We start from the raw sequence: 15,988 nt of genomic DNA on the forward strand, positions 1-15,988 counted from the left end.
TTTAGATTCCTATTCAAACCTGACTTCCTCAGATTAGCCTTCTTGACCACTCCTAGACCAAGTTTATTTCATGTTCTCAGACCTGCAACTGATTATCTGTGTGGTTATGTGTTTGCTTGCTTGCCGACTACATTGGAATCTCCAGCATAAGTCCTCCACAAATAGACCTCTACTAAGGACCCTGGCTGTCTTTTTTTTTTTTGGCCGTGCTGCGTGGCTTGCAGGATCTTAGTTCCTTGACCAGGGATCGAACCGGGGCCACGGCAGTGAAAGCACCGAGTCCTAACGGCTGGACCACCAGGGAATTCCCTGACCTTGGCTGTCTTGCTCCTTGCAGTATTCTAGGGCTTAGCACGGGGTCGAACACACAATAGGAGGTCAGTAAATCGATGATGGCATGAATGAACGATTGGTACCACCCGTGACTGCTGCCAATACCTGGTGTTTTGGAACACAGACGTACTGAAAAGTAACATCAACAAACCATCTGTTATGATTTTGCCTGTGTTTCCACCCTGTAGGCACCAAGCAATGTTCTAGAGCAGAGCTATCTACTAGAGCTTTCTTTGGTGATGGTGATGTTCTGGATCTATGCTGTCCAATACAGTAGCCACGAGACACATGCAGCTATTGAGCACTTGAAATGTGGCTAGTGGGACCGAGGAATTAAATTTTACTTAATTTTAATTAAATGTAAATTTAAATTGCCACGTGGGCTTAGTGGCTACCATATTGGACAGCCCAGCTCTAAGAGAGAAGGAAAGTGTCCTCCTGTCCCCACGGTTGCTACATGCAGTTTTGTCATCTAGGGATTCACTGTAATTCCCTCAAACCTCCATCAGCTGGTCCTTGGGGGTGAACATGCCAAGGATTCCTTGGCAGCTTCCATGAGGCAGGCAGGACCTCACCATTCCCCACTGCCCACCAAGCTTGTCGTAGAGACCACCAGGCAACAATGACTAGGGAGATCTCCGCATTGGTGGCAAACAAAAGTGCTGAGAGTGGGACATCCCCATTTTTACCACCATCATCACCTATCACACAGCACCAAGACTGCCACCAACCTCATCTTCTCCATCGTTACCATCACACCACTCCCAAGACCACCACCAACACAGCCATCAACACCACCACCACAAATTCCACAATCAATACTACCACTGACACTATCTTCTCCAACATTACCCCCCCCACCATCAACACCACCAACACCCTCACCCCCCCCATCATTACAACCACCATCACATCACCCCTACAATACCAATACTTAGAGCCAATATAAGATACCAGTTAAGAGTTTCAGTTCTGGAAATCAATTGGGCTTAAATCCCAGCTTTAAGTTTAAATCACTCAACTTCTGTGAGACTCAGTTTCTTCATCTGTAAAATGGGATGGCTACTACTACCACTAACATAATAGTGAGTCTGGCTGTAACAGTTGGAAAAAATCAAATGAGGAAGTGCATGAAAAGCCTTTTTACTCTGATGATTGAGTGCCAATGATCTTCTAGGTCCTTTGCTCAGTGAGCACAATTTTATTGAACCCTCACACAGCTGTGAGAGACACTGACCCATCCATCTTGCAGATGAGGAAACTGAGGCTCAGAGAGGTGCTGTAACTTGCCAACAGCCCCACTCCTAATATGAGAGGCTGGACTGGAACCCAGGTCTTCAACAGGACTTTGCTAGACTGTCCCTTTTGGGGGGAGGGGGTCGGATCAGCAGATTGGCCTTCCGCAGTTCTGTGCTCCCTCTTCAGGGATGCCGGGGGGCATTTCAGCATCCTGCCATGAAAGGTGGTATTGTGGTGGTGATGGTGGTGGTGGTGGGGTGGGGAGGGTAGTGAGTCCACTCACCTGTGTCCTGGCGAAACTGGTGCATGGACTGCAGGTCGATGATGTAGGGCACCAGCTGGGCATCCACTTGCCCCAGGACCACAGAACCACGGGCATCCTCCTTGAGCACGTTCTCGATGTGGTGGCACACGGTGGCTGTGTAGGGCCGCCAGCGGCTGTGCTCATTCAGCCACTCCCACACCACCACCCGGGCTACATTCTGCGGTGGGAAGCCCAGCCCGTTCACGGGCATCGTCACACCCTGGCCTGGTCGTGACATGGCCGCTGCTGCCTCAGGGGCCAGGACCCTACTATTACTGGCTCAGCTCCTCCTGGGCCTGGGAGCAGGTGGGGAACTTCCTCTCTCCCCAGGGTGGCAGCAAGGACTCTCCGGCCTCCTTTCTAACTCTCTGCCCTCTCTGAGGCCCAGAGGCCTCAGTTAAAGGAGTGTGGGCTGGTGTTCCAGGCTCCAAGACCCCTTCCCGCAGAGCCGTCTCAGGTAAAGGTGCTGGTCTGGAGAGCAAGTGTCTTTCTTACGATGGGGAAAACGGTGCTCTAGATTCCTTGGTTCCCTGGGCTCCGATAAGGGAGTGAAGCAGCCGCCTCTACTCTAGGTCCGGGCTCTTTACTGCTGGTCTCCCGTTCTTCCTGGCCGAGCAGGGCCTGTCACCAGGAGGCCCGGCCCCGGCCCTCTGCGCTCCCCACTGCGTCCCAGACCCTGCGCCTGGCTCCAGTGGGGCTGCTTGCCTTGTCTCAGGTCCGCCCCCCCCGACGGCTCCCGCTGAAGGGGGCGTCCCTGTCCCCGTTGTCCCCGATCCACGGCGTCCTGGAAGGCCTGGGTGGCTGAAGAACGCACGGGGGAGGGGTGCGGCCGCGTACTCCCTGCCCTCTGGCCCGGGGCTGCGGCTCCGGAGCTGGGCTGGGGGAAGAGGGGGGCGGGGGCCCGTGGGCACGCCCCACCCCACTCGTGCTCGCGACCTGCCAGGAGACAAGAAGGGGAGAGGGCCCTTTAAGAATAGAGCGCGGCACCCCCTCCCCCCTTCCCGGGAGAGCGATGGGTTGAGAACAATGGGGAACAGATGGGGGGGGCAGCAAGGGGGGCTAAAGGGGGTCGCCTGGTCGCGCTCCCTTGGGGCAGGCCTGAAGGGAGGGCTGGGGCCGGGGGCGCGATTTCCCGAAACTCCTCGCCTGCTGCGCCCCCTCCTCAGTTCCCTGAGCGCTCCCCTCCCCCGGGGCCCGCTCCTGGCCGAGGGATGCAGGGTGCGCGGGGATGTGCCAGGATGCGCGGCGCTGCAGGCTCGGCCCAGGGCCCCTCGGGGGTCGCGTCACCGAGGAGGCGAAGCCGGGAGCTGGATCGTCTATGCCTCCCTCCCTGGGGGAACAGCCCTCCTTCCCCAGCCGAGACCTCCCCAGAGCGCGCGCGGGCCTCCCAAAGGAGCCGGGGGTGGGGTCCCTAAGCGCCCCGCGCTCTCACCGCCTCTCCTCTGCTCTGCCTCGTTCTCCGGTTCACGCTTCAGCACCGCCGCCTCCTGGGCTCCCCCCGGAGTGGGAGGGAGCCGCTGTCCCCCCTCCGTGCCCTTTGCCTCCCAGGCCGCGCGCCGGGGCGCTGGGCTTTCCGCACGCTTACAGACTACCCCGCCGACCGACGGACGCGTGAGCCTGCTGCCGGCCGCCGGGATCCCGCGGGTGGGAGGCGGCCTCGGCAGTGCTCAGGGGAGGGAAGGGGGAGGGGGCGGAGAAGGAGGAAGGGGAGGAGACAGATCGCGGCCCTAAGCGCCAGCGGCGCTGACACGCGAGTCGCCGGGCGCCCATATCTTCGGCTAGGCCCACCTGGGACCCCGCGAGGCCTCCTGACCCAAGCAGGATGCAAGGCATGGAGTGGGGGGTCCACTGGAACGCCTGCTTGAATCTTAGTCATCCTTACATTCTAGTTGCCCAGTCCGGGGCCTGGTACAGAATAGATGCTCAATAAATTCTTGAACGAATGGAATACGATCCAGAGATTGTTTAAAGAAAGATCTTAAAGCGTTCTAGGGTAGGCTGCTTTTCTCCTTCCACTATTCTGGGGGAGGGGAGTGAGGAGGGGCTGGCAGAGGGAATCATAGAATCTGAAGTGTAAGTATGGGACAACTGAGGCCCATAGAGGGTAAGAAATAGGCCCAGGATCACACCGCAGCTTGGGGCAGTGCCCAGACAGCACCCAGCACTGATTCTCCTCCCAGTACCCAATTAGCCAGCCAAGAGCCCACTTCCCCAAGGCAACAAACCCACTCCAGGTAAGTGTGATGGCAGCGACATCTTGTCTCCAGGAGGGTGGGGTGGACCTAGGCCAGGAGGCAGAGACCTTGGAGGAAGGTAAGGGTAGGCCCTCCGTCATCTCATTAAGGGATGCCTGCAAACAACAGGTGCTCGATAAATGCTCGGTGAGGGTTGGCTGGATGGAAAAGGAGGCAGGTGGTGGCAGCAACTCAAGTGTTAATGGGATGACCAGCTCTCCCTCCTCTGGCAGGCTGAATGCAACTGAGAACACACATCATCTCGGAGGGGGATGGACCACCCGGGGCCTGCGGGTGTTTAGATTAGGGAAGATGAAGGATGCGTCCGGGAACTCCAGCCTGGGTGGCAGACGGAGGTCAGCGGCCTGTTTGGGAGTCTGTCCAGAGCAGCCCACGCTCCTCTTCCTCTCCAGGGCAGCTGGTGATAAACTAGGCAAGGTCAGGGGCAGATTGCTTAGGGGAGCTTTCCCAGAACCGAGTTCTGGCTCTCCAGACAGCTGGAGGGATCTCCCCCCGACACTGCACCCCGGGACCCGTGCTATCTCCTGCTGTCCAGTGCTCAAGGGCCTTTTCCCGGTTGGGCATGATTCTGTCTGCTTCTGCCTGCTGCAGGCTAGAGACAGAGGCTCTGTATAGAGCCAGCTCTGCAGTGCTACCGCTCCAACGGGATGGCTGAGCTCTGGGATTTTAGCCTAGGGTTCACCGATGGCTTTGCAGGGGTCCACGAGCCCTGTCCTCCCATTTACAGGCAAACTTATATGTCTGTGCCTTTTTTCTAGAAGGGCTGTGGCTTTCATCAGATTTTTCTCAAAGGAGGCTGGGACCCAAAAGATTTGGAGCTGATGCTGAACAACCTTATGTTACAGAAGGGGATCTGGACCTCAGGGTAGAGAAGAAACTGGCTCAAGGTCACATGGAAAGTAGCAGCAAGTTGGAAAGAAGAAGCCAAGACTCCAGACTGTATAATGCTATTTAAGGTCTGACTAAATGTCGCCTCCTCCAGGAAACCTTCTCCGAACTCATCCCATCTTCCTCTGTGTTCCTTTGCACATACCTTGATGTGACACCCTATATCGCAACTAGCCGCTTCAGTGGAATCTGTCCCTGCTAGAGTGAGATATCCTTGAGATCAGAGACTGTGTCTTATTCATCTTTGTGTGGTGTGGCTGGTGTTTATTACATAAGCATTGTCGTTTATTGAGTGCCTATTGTGTACCAAGGCACTTACGTAATGCTCACTCCTCTTCACAGTTGTCCTGCAGGGTAGGTAATATTGTCCTCATTTTACAGGTAGAAAAAATCTGGAGCTCAAAGGGGTTAGGTGGCTTGCCCAAGTTCCCACAGGGAGTGAGTGGCAGAGCTGGGATTTGAATCCCAAACCCTTTTGCACCACCCACTTCACCATACTGCCATGGAGTCTGTTCAGCGACGAATGAATGGCAACCACCTGAGGATGTGGTGCAGCGTGGCCCTAATGGCCCCTCTCAACTAGATTGTGGAGCATCTGGAAGTACAAAGCCCCGCTCCCCAGGCATCCTGGGAGAAAGGGATTCCAAGGAGAGGAAAGGAATCTGGCCTTCAAGGAGCTCACAGTCCACTGGGGAGATACTCAGACACCAGTGGGGAAGCCAACAGAGGAAAAGCAATCCATCATGAACTCTTTTAAAAATGTATTGTATGTATGTATGACATCCCTAGTAGAAGAATCCCAGGATTTTGTCTTCTGTGTGTTTCTGTCTTGCTTCCTTGAGGCCATGGTACTAGCTGAGGTCATCAGTACAGTGAGTTGGGAAAAGATGATTCTGCCACTTTTCCAGATCTTTGAGTGACACATCAAATCCGAGGCTGATCCCACTTATTTAACCTGTGTGTGAGTTTCACACGGACTTTCTTGCTCTGTGATCATCAGTGATTTCAAATTTGCTGATGTAGACATGCTTCACCATCACGATTAGAAACCAGACGATGACTCTGGAGCATGACCTAGAGGAACTTGGAGTTTTTCTTTCTTCTCAGCATCGTTGATGCTCTTAAGAGCACTGGCCAGGATGTTCACGTGCACCATTATGGCAGCATGGGAGTACGGCAGAAAGAGATGACTCACTTTTTGTTCTCCTGTCCATCCAACCATCCAGCCATCCATCCATCCATTCACCTGTACATTCAGCTGTACAAGTACCCTCCCTCCCTCCCTTTCTTCCTACCTACCCATCCCTCCATCCATCTATCCACTCATCTATCTGTCCATCTATCCATCCAAAAAATACCAGACCCAGCCCATGAGCCAGGCACTAGGCTATCTAACCCAAATAGCATGTTTCTTGCTCCCCTGTTTCTCAGAGTCTAGTGGGAGAGTGAGCTGTGAATCAAAAAATCACATAAAGTATGATTAAAAATTTGCAAGAGCCATGAAGAAGTTCAGGATATCATGAGGGCCTCTACCAGGGGTCCTACCAGGTCTAGGGAGTCAGGGAGGGCTTCTCAGAGGAGGTGACATTTCAGCTACTCCCTGAAGGATCCATAGTCTTAATGTGGCTAAGCCAGTGGGAGGAGGAGCAGGAATGTGCGAAGGCCCAGAGATGGGAAAGAGCTTGGTGTGTTAAAGCAACGGAGAGGAGGCTGGAGTGGCCACTGAGAATGGATCACGGGTGAGCGTGGGGCAAATCGAGGTGGGCAGGGCCACCTTGCAGAGCCTAGCATGGGTTTGGGATTTTTATCCTGAGAGCCATGGGGAGTTACTGAAGGGGATTTAATGCAATCTGAGGTGTGTCTGAAAGAGCCTGACAGTAACTAGACTTTATTGAGCACCTACTGTATGCCCAGTGCTGGGCTAAGTGCCCCAGAGGGGGAAGTGAAGATGTGGGAACCGTTTTCTCTGGGACACAGAACCGGATGTGTGACCCCGAAGACCATACCAAGGTCATGTATAATCGGGGCATGAGTCCTGGGAGGCAGATGTCACCCCTGCCCTGCACCCCGAAGGACCAAGTGAGTTCAGACTTTTCCGAATTCTTCTCTCCAGCTCCCTACATCCTGGTGCGTGGACCAGCTGTGACCTTTCCTACAGCAGCGGAGGGAAAGTTTAAGTGGGAAATAAGAAACAGAGCAAGAAAGATTGTTTGGGTGTCTTGGGGACTGAAACAGGGCCCCTGGAGCTCAGAGCGTTCTGCTGAAAACAGGGGACTTCCTCCGGCTTGCAGGATGCAGGTGGGGTGGCGAGTGGTACAAGGTCATTTGCTGCCAGCCGAGAACTCGTGGTGGAATTAGAGAAACCCCAGAATGGTAACATACACAGCTGGCCCTGGTGGGCGAGGAGCGTCCACGGGCACAGCGGCCAGGGTGGGAGCTGCTCTGATGGCCGCACATCCAGGTCGTGGGGTTGCTGTCAGGTGAACACAGATCCCTGAGCCTCACCCTAACATTTGGATCCAGCGGGACTTGTGTGGGGCTTGAGTATCTCTGAGTGAGACAAATGGCTTACCTTAGAGCTCTGGGCCTCACTCCGGATGTGCAGGAGAATCTCCTGGGGAGTGGTTAAAAACTATCCATGTCCCAAGCCCCACCCTCAGGAACTCTGATTTAGTTGGACTGGGGGTCCTGGCATCAGTAGTTTTTGGCCAGTGGTCCTTTCCTGGATTGTGGCGATTGAAACTGAGAGAGGGCTAAATCAGCCCAGGTAATTGGGCCGATAATACATAGTATGAGCTCTCAGCTCTCCTTTTGGGCCATCCGCTTGTTCGTCCGATCAGAAGATGTTTATCGAGCATCTACTATGTGTCACACACTGACCTAGGCACTGGGAATACAATAATGAACAAAAGAGTCAAAAACCTCTGCCCTCCTGGTGCTGACATTCTAGTGGGGTGGAGGGCAGAGATAGACAGTAAACAAAGACATAAGTAAAATACATAGAATATCAGAAAGCATAAGTGCTGTGGAGAAAAATAAAGCCTTCTTAACATTGCTGGTGGGGATGTGAATTGGTGCTACCATGTTGGAGAACAGTCTGGCTTTATCTCCTAAAGCTGAGCATGTACGTATCCTATGACCCAGCAATTCTACTCCGAAGTATGCACCGTGGGGATATGCTGGCCCATCTACACCAGGAATCCCATGGAAGAATATTCATAGGGGCGCTGTCCGCTAAGTGTCCAAAATTGGGAAACACCCACACGCCCACCTATGGGAGAGCAAATGAATAAATTCCCATGATGAAGTATTACTCGGCAGTCAAAACACAGGAACTATAGCCACACGTTGCAATGTGGATGGATCTCTGAGATAGAATATCCAATGAAACATGTCCCATTACATAAACACGATATCCTTCCTATCAAGTTAAAAGCAACTAAAAGCATACACACACATATGCAATAATAAACTATAGAGAGGAAACAAGGGAAGTATCACTATAGGATTCAGGATGAAGATTATGGTGAGGGGATTATCATGGGGCGGGGGGAACCATCTGGTTAGATGCAGGTTATTGTCAAGGCTATAGTTTTTGTTTCGAGTGGTGGTTTCACAGGTGTTTATCATATTATTAAATTTAATAATTAAATGCTGATGAGAGTAGGCTGTGAATCAAGGGTTATGATTACCCCCTCTTTATTTTTTGTGAACTTGGGTTAGAGAGCAAGCAAGCAAGCAAGCAGGAGGGGCTAGAGCACGCTGCTGGTGGGAGGTGGATTGCAATTTTCTTTCTTTTTTTGGCATGTGGGATCTTAGTTCCCCAACCAGGGATCGAACCCGCGCCCCTTACAGTGGAGCGCCTTGCAGTAGAAGTGCAGAATCTTAACCACTGGACCGTCAGGGAAGTCCCAGTTTGCAATTTTCAATCAGTTAATCAAGGAAGGCGCCACAGGGGTGACATCTGAGCCGAGACTTGAAGGAGGGGGTAGTGAACCACAGGAGAGATGTAGGGAAGGGTGTCCTAGGCAGAGGACAAAGCAGGTGCAAACGCCCTGAGGTGGGAGTGTGCTTGGCATGCTGTAGGCATGGCAGCAGGGTCCATGGGCTGGAGGGAGGGAGTGTGGGCACTTGTCCTGCATGGAGGAGAGAATAAAGCAGGCTTCGGGGAGGGGACAGGGAGCATGGTCCAGGGTTCCCCGAAGAGCCCAGATCCTGGATCTGCTCTTCTCAGCAATTTGCTGTTCGATTTTTTTTCTTGGATTCCATGAGACACTTCAGTTTCCTTGAGGTAGTTTAACTGAGTTTCTATTACTTGCAACCCAGTGGGTCCTACTTGGTTAAATCACTGACCCTGTCTGGTCCAGAAGACCGTGGTGCGGGTTACTTCGGGAGAGGTTTCTCAAGAGATAAGTGCAAACTCGAGAGTGGATGCTGTGCAGTAGAAAACCACCCGGAGATGGGAGGAGACCCAGGCCAGCATCAGATACGGGGCATGGAATGGTGATTAGCCCATCCACTGAGTGCTTTTTAAGCATCAGGGATTTTATTAACTTCTTGCCAGCCTCCTGGGTATTAATATAGATTTTACAGGTGAGGAGACTGAGACTCAGGGAGGTTATGACATGCAAAGCGAGCAGCCGAGTGGGAAAACCCCATGTCTGGTTGACGGTGAAGCCCCTGCACCTGGGATACGAGGTCTGTGACTCATTTCCATTGGTGTGTCCCCTCATCTTTGGGTAACTTGGGGGCAGGTGAGTCCTTGTCACTTCTCCCTCTTCTCCAGCCCCTGGGCAATCTGGAGGCCCGCGGGCAGCTGTGGTGGGCGCACTCCATCCCAGGACCCGCTGCGTCTCCAGCATGGAGGGAAGGGACCCAGAGAAAGAGCGGAGTTCAGACTCGGCTGTGGCGGGCATGTGGCAGGGATGCGGTGCAGCTCCGGGGTTTATGCAAAGCTGGTCCATCTGAGGAAGGCGGGGAGCAGAGAGGAGCTCTGACTTTCTCCAGGATCCTAGTGCATTTTTTTCCCCCTCTAGAAACCGCCAGTTTCGTCCAGGGGAGGGAAGGGCGGGGAGGGCTGCGAATTGAAATGGAAGCATAGCGCCCCCTGGTGGCCTATTTTGGGTCATTGCTCTAATGCTGGAGGGATTTCCAGGTAATTCATTTTATTTTTGTTGTGGTAAAAACGCATAACAAAAAATGTATCGTCTTAACCACTTGTAAGCATACAGCTCAGTAGTGTTAAGCATATTCAAATGGCTGTTCAACCAATCTTCAGAACGTTTTCATCTCATAAAACTGAAATTCTATACCCATTAAACAACTCCCCATTCCTCCCTCCCCCCCAGGCCCTGGCAATCACCTTTTTACTTTTGTCTCTATGAATTTGACTGCTCTAGGGACCTCCTATAAATGGCCTCATACAGTATTTCTCTTGCTGTGATTGGCTTATTTCACTTAGCATAATTTCCCCAGGATTCTTTCATACTGTAGCCTGTGTCAGAATCTCCTTCCTTTTTAAGGCTGAGTAATATTCCACTGTATGTACACACCACATTTTGTTTGCTTCCACCTCTTGGTTACTGTAAATAGTACTGCTATGAACATGCGTGTCCAAATATCTGAGATCAAACTTTCAATTCTTTCCAATCTATACCCGGAAGTGGAATTGCTGGATCATATGTGCTATGGACTGACTTGTGTCTCCTCCCCCTCCCCCAATGCATTTGTTGAAGCCCTAACCCCACAATATTTGGAGACATGGCTTTTAGGAGGTAATTAAAGTTGAACAAGGTCATATTGGGGTCCTGATCTGATAGGACTGGTGGCCTTATAAAAAGAGGAAGAGACAGAGTTCTCTCTCTTTTTTCCCGGTCTTCATTCACACATTGAGGAAAGGCCACGAGGCCACAACGAGAAAGCGGTCTTTTTTTTTTGCCGTACGCGGGCCTCTCACTGTTGTGGCCTCTCCCGTTGCGGAGCACAGGCTCCGGACGCGCAGGCTCAGCGGCCATGGCTCACGGGCCCAGCCGCTCCGCGGCATGTGGGATCTTCCCGGACCGGGGCACGAACCCGCGGTCCCCTGCATCGGCAGGCGGACTCTCAACCACTGCGCCACCAGGGAAAGCGGTCATTGACAAGCCAGGAAGAGAGCTCTCACCAGAACCTCACCAAACTGGCACCCTGACCTTAGACTTCCGGGCATAAATTTCTGTTGTTTAAGCCCCCCAGTCTATGGTATTTTGTTATGGCAGCCTGGACTGACTATTACAGTTTGGTAAATCTACTTTCAGTTTTTGAAGAACCGCTGTATTGTTTTCCACCGCAGCTGCACCATTTTACACTTCCGCCAACAGTGCAAAAGGGTTCCAATTTCTCTGCATCCTCCCCAACACTTGTTATTTCCTATTTTGTTGATAGTAACCATCCTCATGGGTGTTCCAGGTAATTTTCCTCCTGACCATTCAGTGAAGGCTTATGTGTGCCCAGTACCGGACTAAGTGGGTTCCATGTTTGCCGTCATTTAATCCTCATGTTAGCAAGTGAAAATGTTAGCATCATCCACATTTACAGATGAGGAAACTGAGGCAGAGAGGTTGGAGGGGCAAGTAACTAACTTTAATGTCACCAGCCAGTAATATTTACATCAAGGGCTCAAACTTAGTTGTGTATCTCTCTACAGCCCAGGATCTTGACAGCAATCCTATTAATCTTGGTGATGATGGTGGTGATGATGACAGCTAGTGGTCACAGAGCATTATGCCTGTGCCAGGCGCTGTCCTCCACTTTTTAACATATATTTTAACCCATTTAAGTTTTACAACAATGCTATGAGATATAATATTACTATCCCCATTTAACAGATGGTGAAACGGAAGCACAGAAAACTCAAGTTGCATGCTCAATGTCAGATGGCCACTAAATAGTGGCCAGGATTTGAAGCCAGTGTTTTATGAAACAGTCATTTATGAAAATCCAAATCCTCCCAAAGTAAAAATGAGGGAGGGAGTATTTGCTGTAATAAAAGCATCACTACCACAACTCTCCCTCCTGGTGTGTATGTGATGCCGTACAGTTTGCAAAGGATCCTCACGGCTCAGAGGGATTAATCCTCATGCCACCTTTGTTGAAAAAGGACTGGTTTTGAGTATGAAAGGGCCCATGACTGACCTGAGATCATCTCTGGGTTTCTGGGAGCTGGTACTCCAACCCTGGGCTCCCAAGGAAAGCTCAGGCATTTGTATCAAAAATATCAAGTTTGTACCTGGCTCCCTTTTTCTTTTTTGTTTAAATTTTTATTTTAAATTCATTTTGGGGGTCTTCCCTGGTGGCACAGTGGTTAAGAATCCACCCGAAAATGCAGGGGACACAGGTTCGAGCCCTGGTCCGGGAAGATCCCACATGCTGCGGAGCAACTAAGCCCGTGCGCCACAACTACTGAGCCCGCGCTCTAGAGCCCGTGAGCCACAACTACTGAGCCCGTGTGCCACAACTACTGAAGCCCGCACGCCTAGAGCCTGTGCTCTGCAACAAGAGAAGCCACCGCAATAAGAAGCCCACGCACTGCAACGAAGAGTAGCCCTTGCTCACCGCAACTAGAGAAAGCCCATGTGCAGCAACGAAGACCCAATGCAGCCAAAAATAAATAAATAAATAAATAAATAAATAATAAATAGATAAAAAGAAAATTATTTTAAAAAATTCATTTTGGACTTAAAGAGAAGTTGCAAAGAATTCAATGAATTAGTGTATATTCTTCACTCAGAGTCTTCAAATATTACCATTTTACCGTATTTGCTTTCTTTCTCTCTCTCTCTCTCCAGTTGATTGGATGAGGCCCACCCTCATTACGGAAAGTAATCTGCTTTACTCAAAGTCTTCCAATTTAAATGCTAATCACATCTGAAAATACCTTCACAGCAACATCTCAACTGGTGTATAACCAAACATGTGGGCACTATAGCCAGGCCAAGGGAACACATAAAATTACCCATCCCAGCTATCAAGTTTCTTTCATCCTTCTGCTTTTCTGTCCTAGATGCGTTGACATTTCAGCCTTAGCATTGTCACCTCAAGGTTACAAGATGGCTGCTGAACTCCAGAAATCACAATCTCAGACAACAATACTGTCCAGAACAGTGGAAGTCTTTTCTTTGACCATCTCTCTCTTAATAGACAGTCTGGGAATAGACTGGAAGACAGTCTTCCCAGAATCCCTTAGCAGACTTCTCTTTATGTTTAATTGGACCGAATAAGGTCACATGTCCACCTCTAGACCAATCACTGGAAAGGGGACACAGGATGCCAGAATTGGCTTAGACCAATCAAGACTCATCCCCTGGGACCAGGTGGATGAATTTGGGTAGCAAGGGAAAATAGAGGAATTACTGCTGGGTAGGCAACCAACAGTGCTGGTGTGTACTTGATGCTCATAAACGCTAAGGAGTGAACCAATGGATGACTTAAACTTGGTAGAGGCAAGAGTCCGATAAAGGAAACCAAGTATGTAGAGAGTTGGCTTGGGTCTCCCTTGCAAGCTTAGCTTTCGTGGCTTGCCCAGTGCCCTTGACGACGAACAGGCTATCTGGGAGACCCTAGCTGGTCAGGTAGACAGGGCAGCCCAGTTGCAGAGGAAGAAGTGGCCACCACCAGCCTTTGTCCTCTCTGATGTGACAATCTGGTTCCGTCCCATGGCCTCCCAGCCTGGGCTCTGGCCAACCCTCTGACACCGGGACAGTCATCTGCTGTTCTAGAAGCTGACTCTGCAGGCGGGAGACCGTGGAGATTTCCCCAGCAGGGAGTAGGGGTGGAAGGCGAGAGGGAAGAGGGGGAGCTCTCAACCCCAAAGCTAACAGCCAGTAAGAGAGGTCAAAGGTGGGGACACGGCTCGGGTCCAGGGCTCAGGGGACACGGGTTCGTGCCCCGGTCCGGGAAGGTCCCACATGCCGCGGAGCGGCTGGGCCCGTGAGCCGTGGCCGCTGAGCCTGCGCATCCGGAGCCTGTGCTCCGCAACGGGAGAGGCCACAGCAGTAAAAAAAAAAAAAAAAAAAAAAGAGAGGTCAAGGGTATCCTGAAACGGGTTGGAAAATTCAATCCTCATTTATAGGATACTCTGCAAGCCTTTTCACATTTATCATCTTAAGTATCCCCACAGGCAAGGGAGACAGATATCATTCTTCTCATTATATGAATGAGGTTCTGGAGGTCCAGAAAGTCAAAAAGCCTTGCCCAAGGCCACTATATGCATTTCCTATTGCTGCTGTAACAAATGACCACAGACTTAGTGGCTTTAAACAACACAAATTTATTATCTTACAGTTCAGGAGGTCAGAAATCCTAAAGTCAAGGTGTTGGCAGGACTGCGTTCATTCTGAAGGCTTCAAGGGAGAGTCTGTTTCTGTACCTTTTTCGACTTCTAAAGGCCACTGTGTTCCTTGGCTTGTGGCCCCTTCCTCCATCTTCAAGGCCAGCAGTGTAGCATCTTCCAATCACGCCGCCTTTCCTCACTCTGACCTCCTGCCTCCCTCTTCTAGGGACGCTTGCGATTACATTGGGCCCACCATCTGGATAATCCAGGAAAATCTCCTCGTGTCAATCACATCTGCAGAGTTCTTTTTGCCTTGGGCGCTAACATATTTGTCACTTGCGGGGATCAGGATGTGGACATCTTTGGAAAGACATTATTCAACCTATTGTGGTTACCCAGCTGAGGAGAGACCGAGAACTTCTGAGCCCCTACATTGCTCCTTTGCCCTTCTCCTCAGCAGTTTCACTGTGGCTGCAGTCACTGACAGATCCTGTTTGTGCCTTGCACACCCCAGTGGCAGCATTTCAGTGGATCCTGCATTTGCCTTTTCTTTTTTTTTTTTCCGGTACGTGGACCTCTCACTGCCTTGGCCTCTCCCGTTGCGGAGCACAGGCTCCGGATGCGCAGGCTCAACGGCCATGGCTCACGGGCCCAGCTGCTCCGCAGCATGTGGGATCTTCCCAGACTGGGGCACGAACCCGCGTCCCCTGCATCGGCAGGCGGACTCTCAACCACTGTGCCACCAGGGAAACCCCTAAAGATCATTTTAACATCTTTATTCATGAATTGTCTGCTCATAGTTTTCGTCCATTCTTCTATCTGGTTTTCACATTTTCCCCTCAAATTTAAAGGGTTATTCATATATTAGTGAGAATGGCCCTTTATCCATGATACATGTTATAAATATCTTCTCCCAGTTTGTCACTTGTCTTTTGACTTCGCTTATGGTGTTTTCGACATGCAAAAGTTATGAAAGTTTTATGTAGTCAAATGTACTAATCTTTTATTGCATTTGGATTTTGAGTCATAGTTAGAGGCCTTTTTTTTCCACACACAAGTTATGGAGGAATTCACCCATACATATACATCTAGGAATTGCAGTTTCATTTTTTACACCTAGATGCTCATCATTTAGGAGTTTATTCTTTTTTTTTAAATAAATTTATTTACTTATTTTTGGCTGCGTTGGGTCTTCGTTGCTGCGCGCGGGCTTTCTCTAGTTGCGGCAAGTGGGGACTATTCTTCGTTGTGGTGCTTGGGCTTCTCATTGCGGTGGCTTCTCTTGCTGTGGAGCACGGGCTCTATGTGCGTGGGCTTCGGTAGTTGTGGCTCGCAGGCTCTAGAGCACAGGCTCAGTAGCTGTGGCGCACGGGCTTAAGTTGCTCCGCGGCACGTGGGATCTTCCCAGACTAGGGCTCGAACCCATGTCCCCTGCATTGGCAGGCGGATTCTTAACCACTGCACCACCCAGGGAAGGCCCAGGAGTTTGTTCCTGTGTGTTGTGTGAGGAGTGGATACTGGGTCAAAAGAAAAGAAAAACAGAGAAAGTATTTTTGGGACAACTGGTAAAATTCGAATAAAGACCCTGTATTAGACAATAGTATTAAGTAAATGGTAAATGTTCTGAGTGTTATAATGGTACTGTGGTTATGAAGAATAATG

The 15,988-nt window shown here is 50.9% G+C and overlaps 1 protein-coding gene across 1 annotated transcript in view; it reads right to left on the reverse strand.

Annotated features, from left to right (window-relative positions):
- DTX1 (deltex E3 ubiquitin ligase 1) overlaps positions 1–2,707 on the reverse strand; it is a 37,640-nt gene extending 34,933 nt beyond the window's left edge. Inside the window, exon 1 of the mRNA XM_032603222.1 lies at positions 1,856–2,707. Coding sequence (XP_032459113.1) covers positions 1,856–2,114 — 259 coding nt within the window. The 5' untranslated portion in view covers positions 2,115–2,707. The remainder of the gene's footprint in view (positions 1–1,855) is intronic.
- Positions 2,708–15,988: the final 13,281 nt, after the last annotated feature.

Source organism: Phocoena sinus, chromosome 14 (assembly GCF_008692025.1).
Source record: "Phocoena sinus isolate mPhoSin1 chromosome 14, mPhoSin1.pri, whole genome shotgun sequence".
Lineage (NCBI taxonomy): Eukaryota > Metazoa > Chordata > Mammalia > Artiodactyla > Phocoenidae > Phocoena > Phocoena sinus.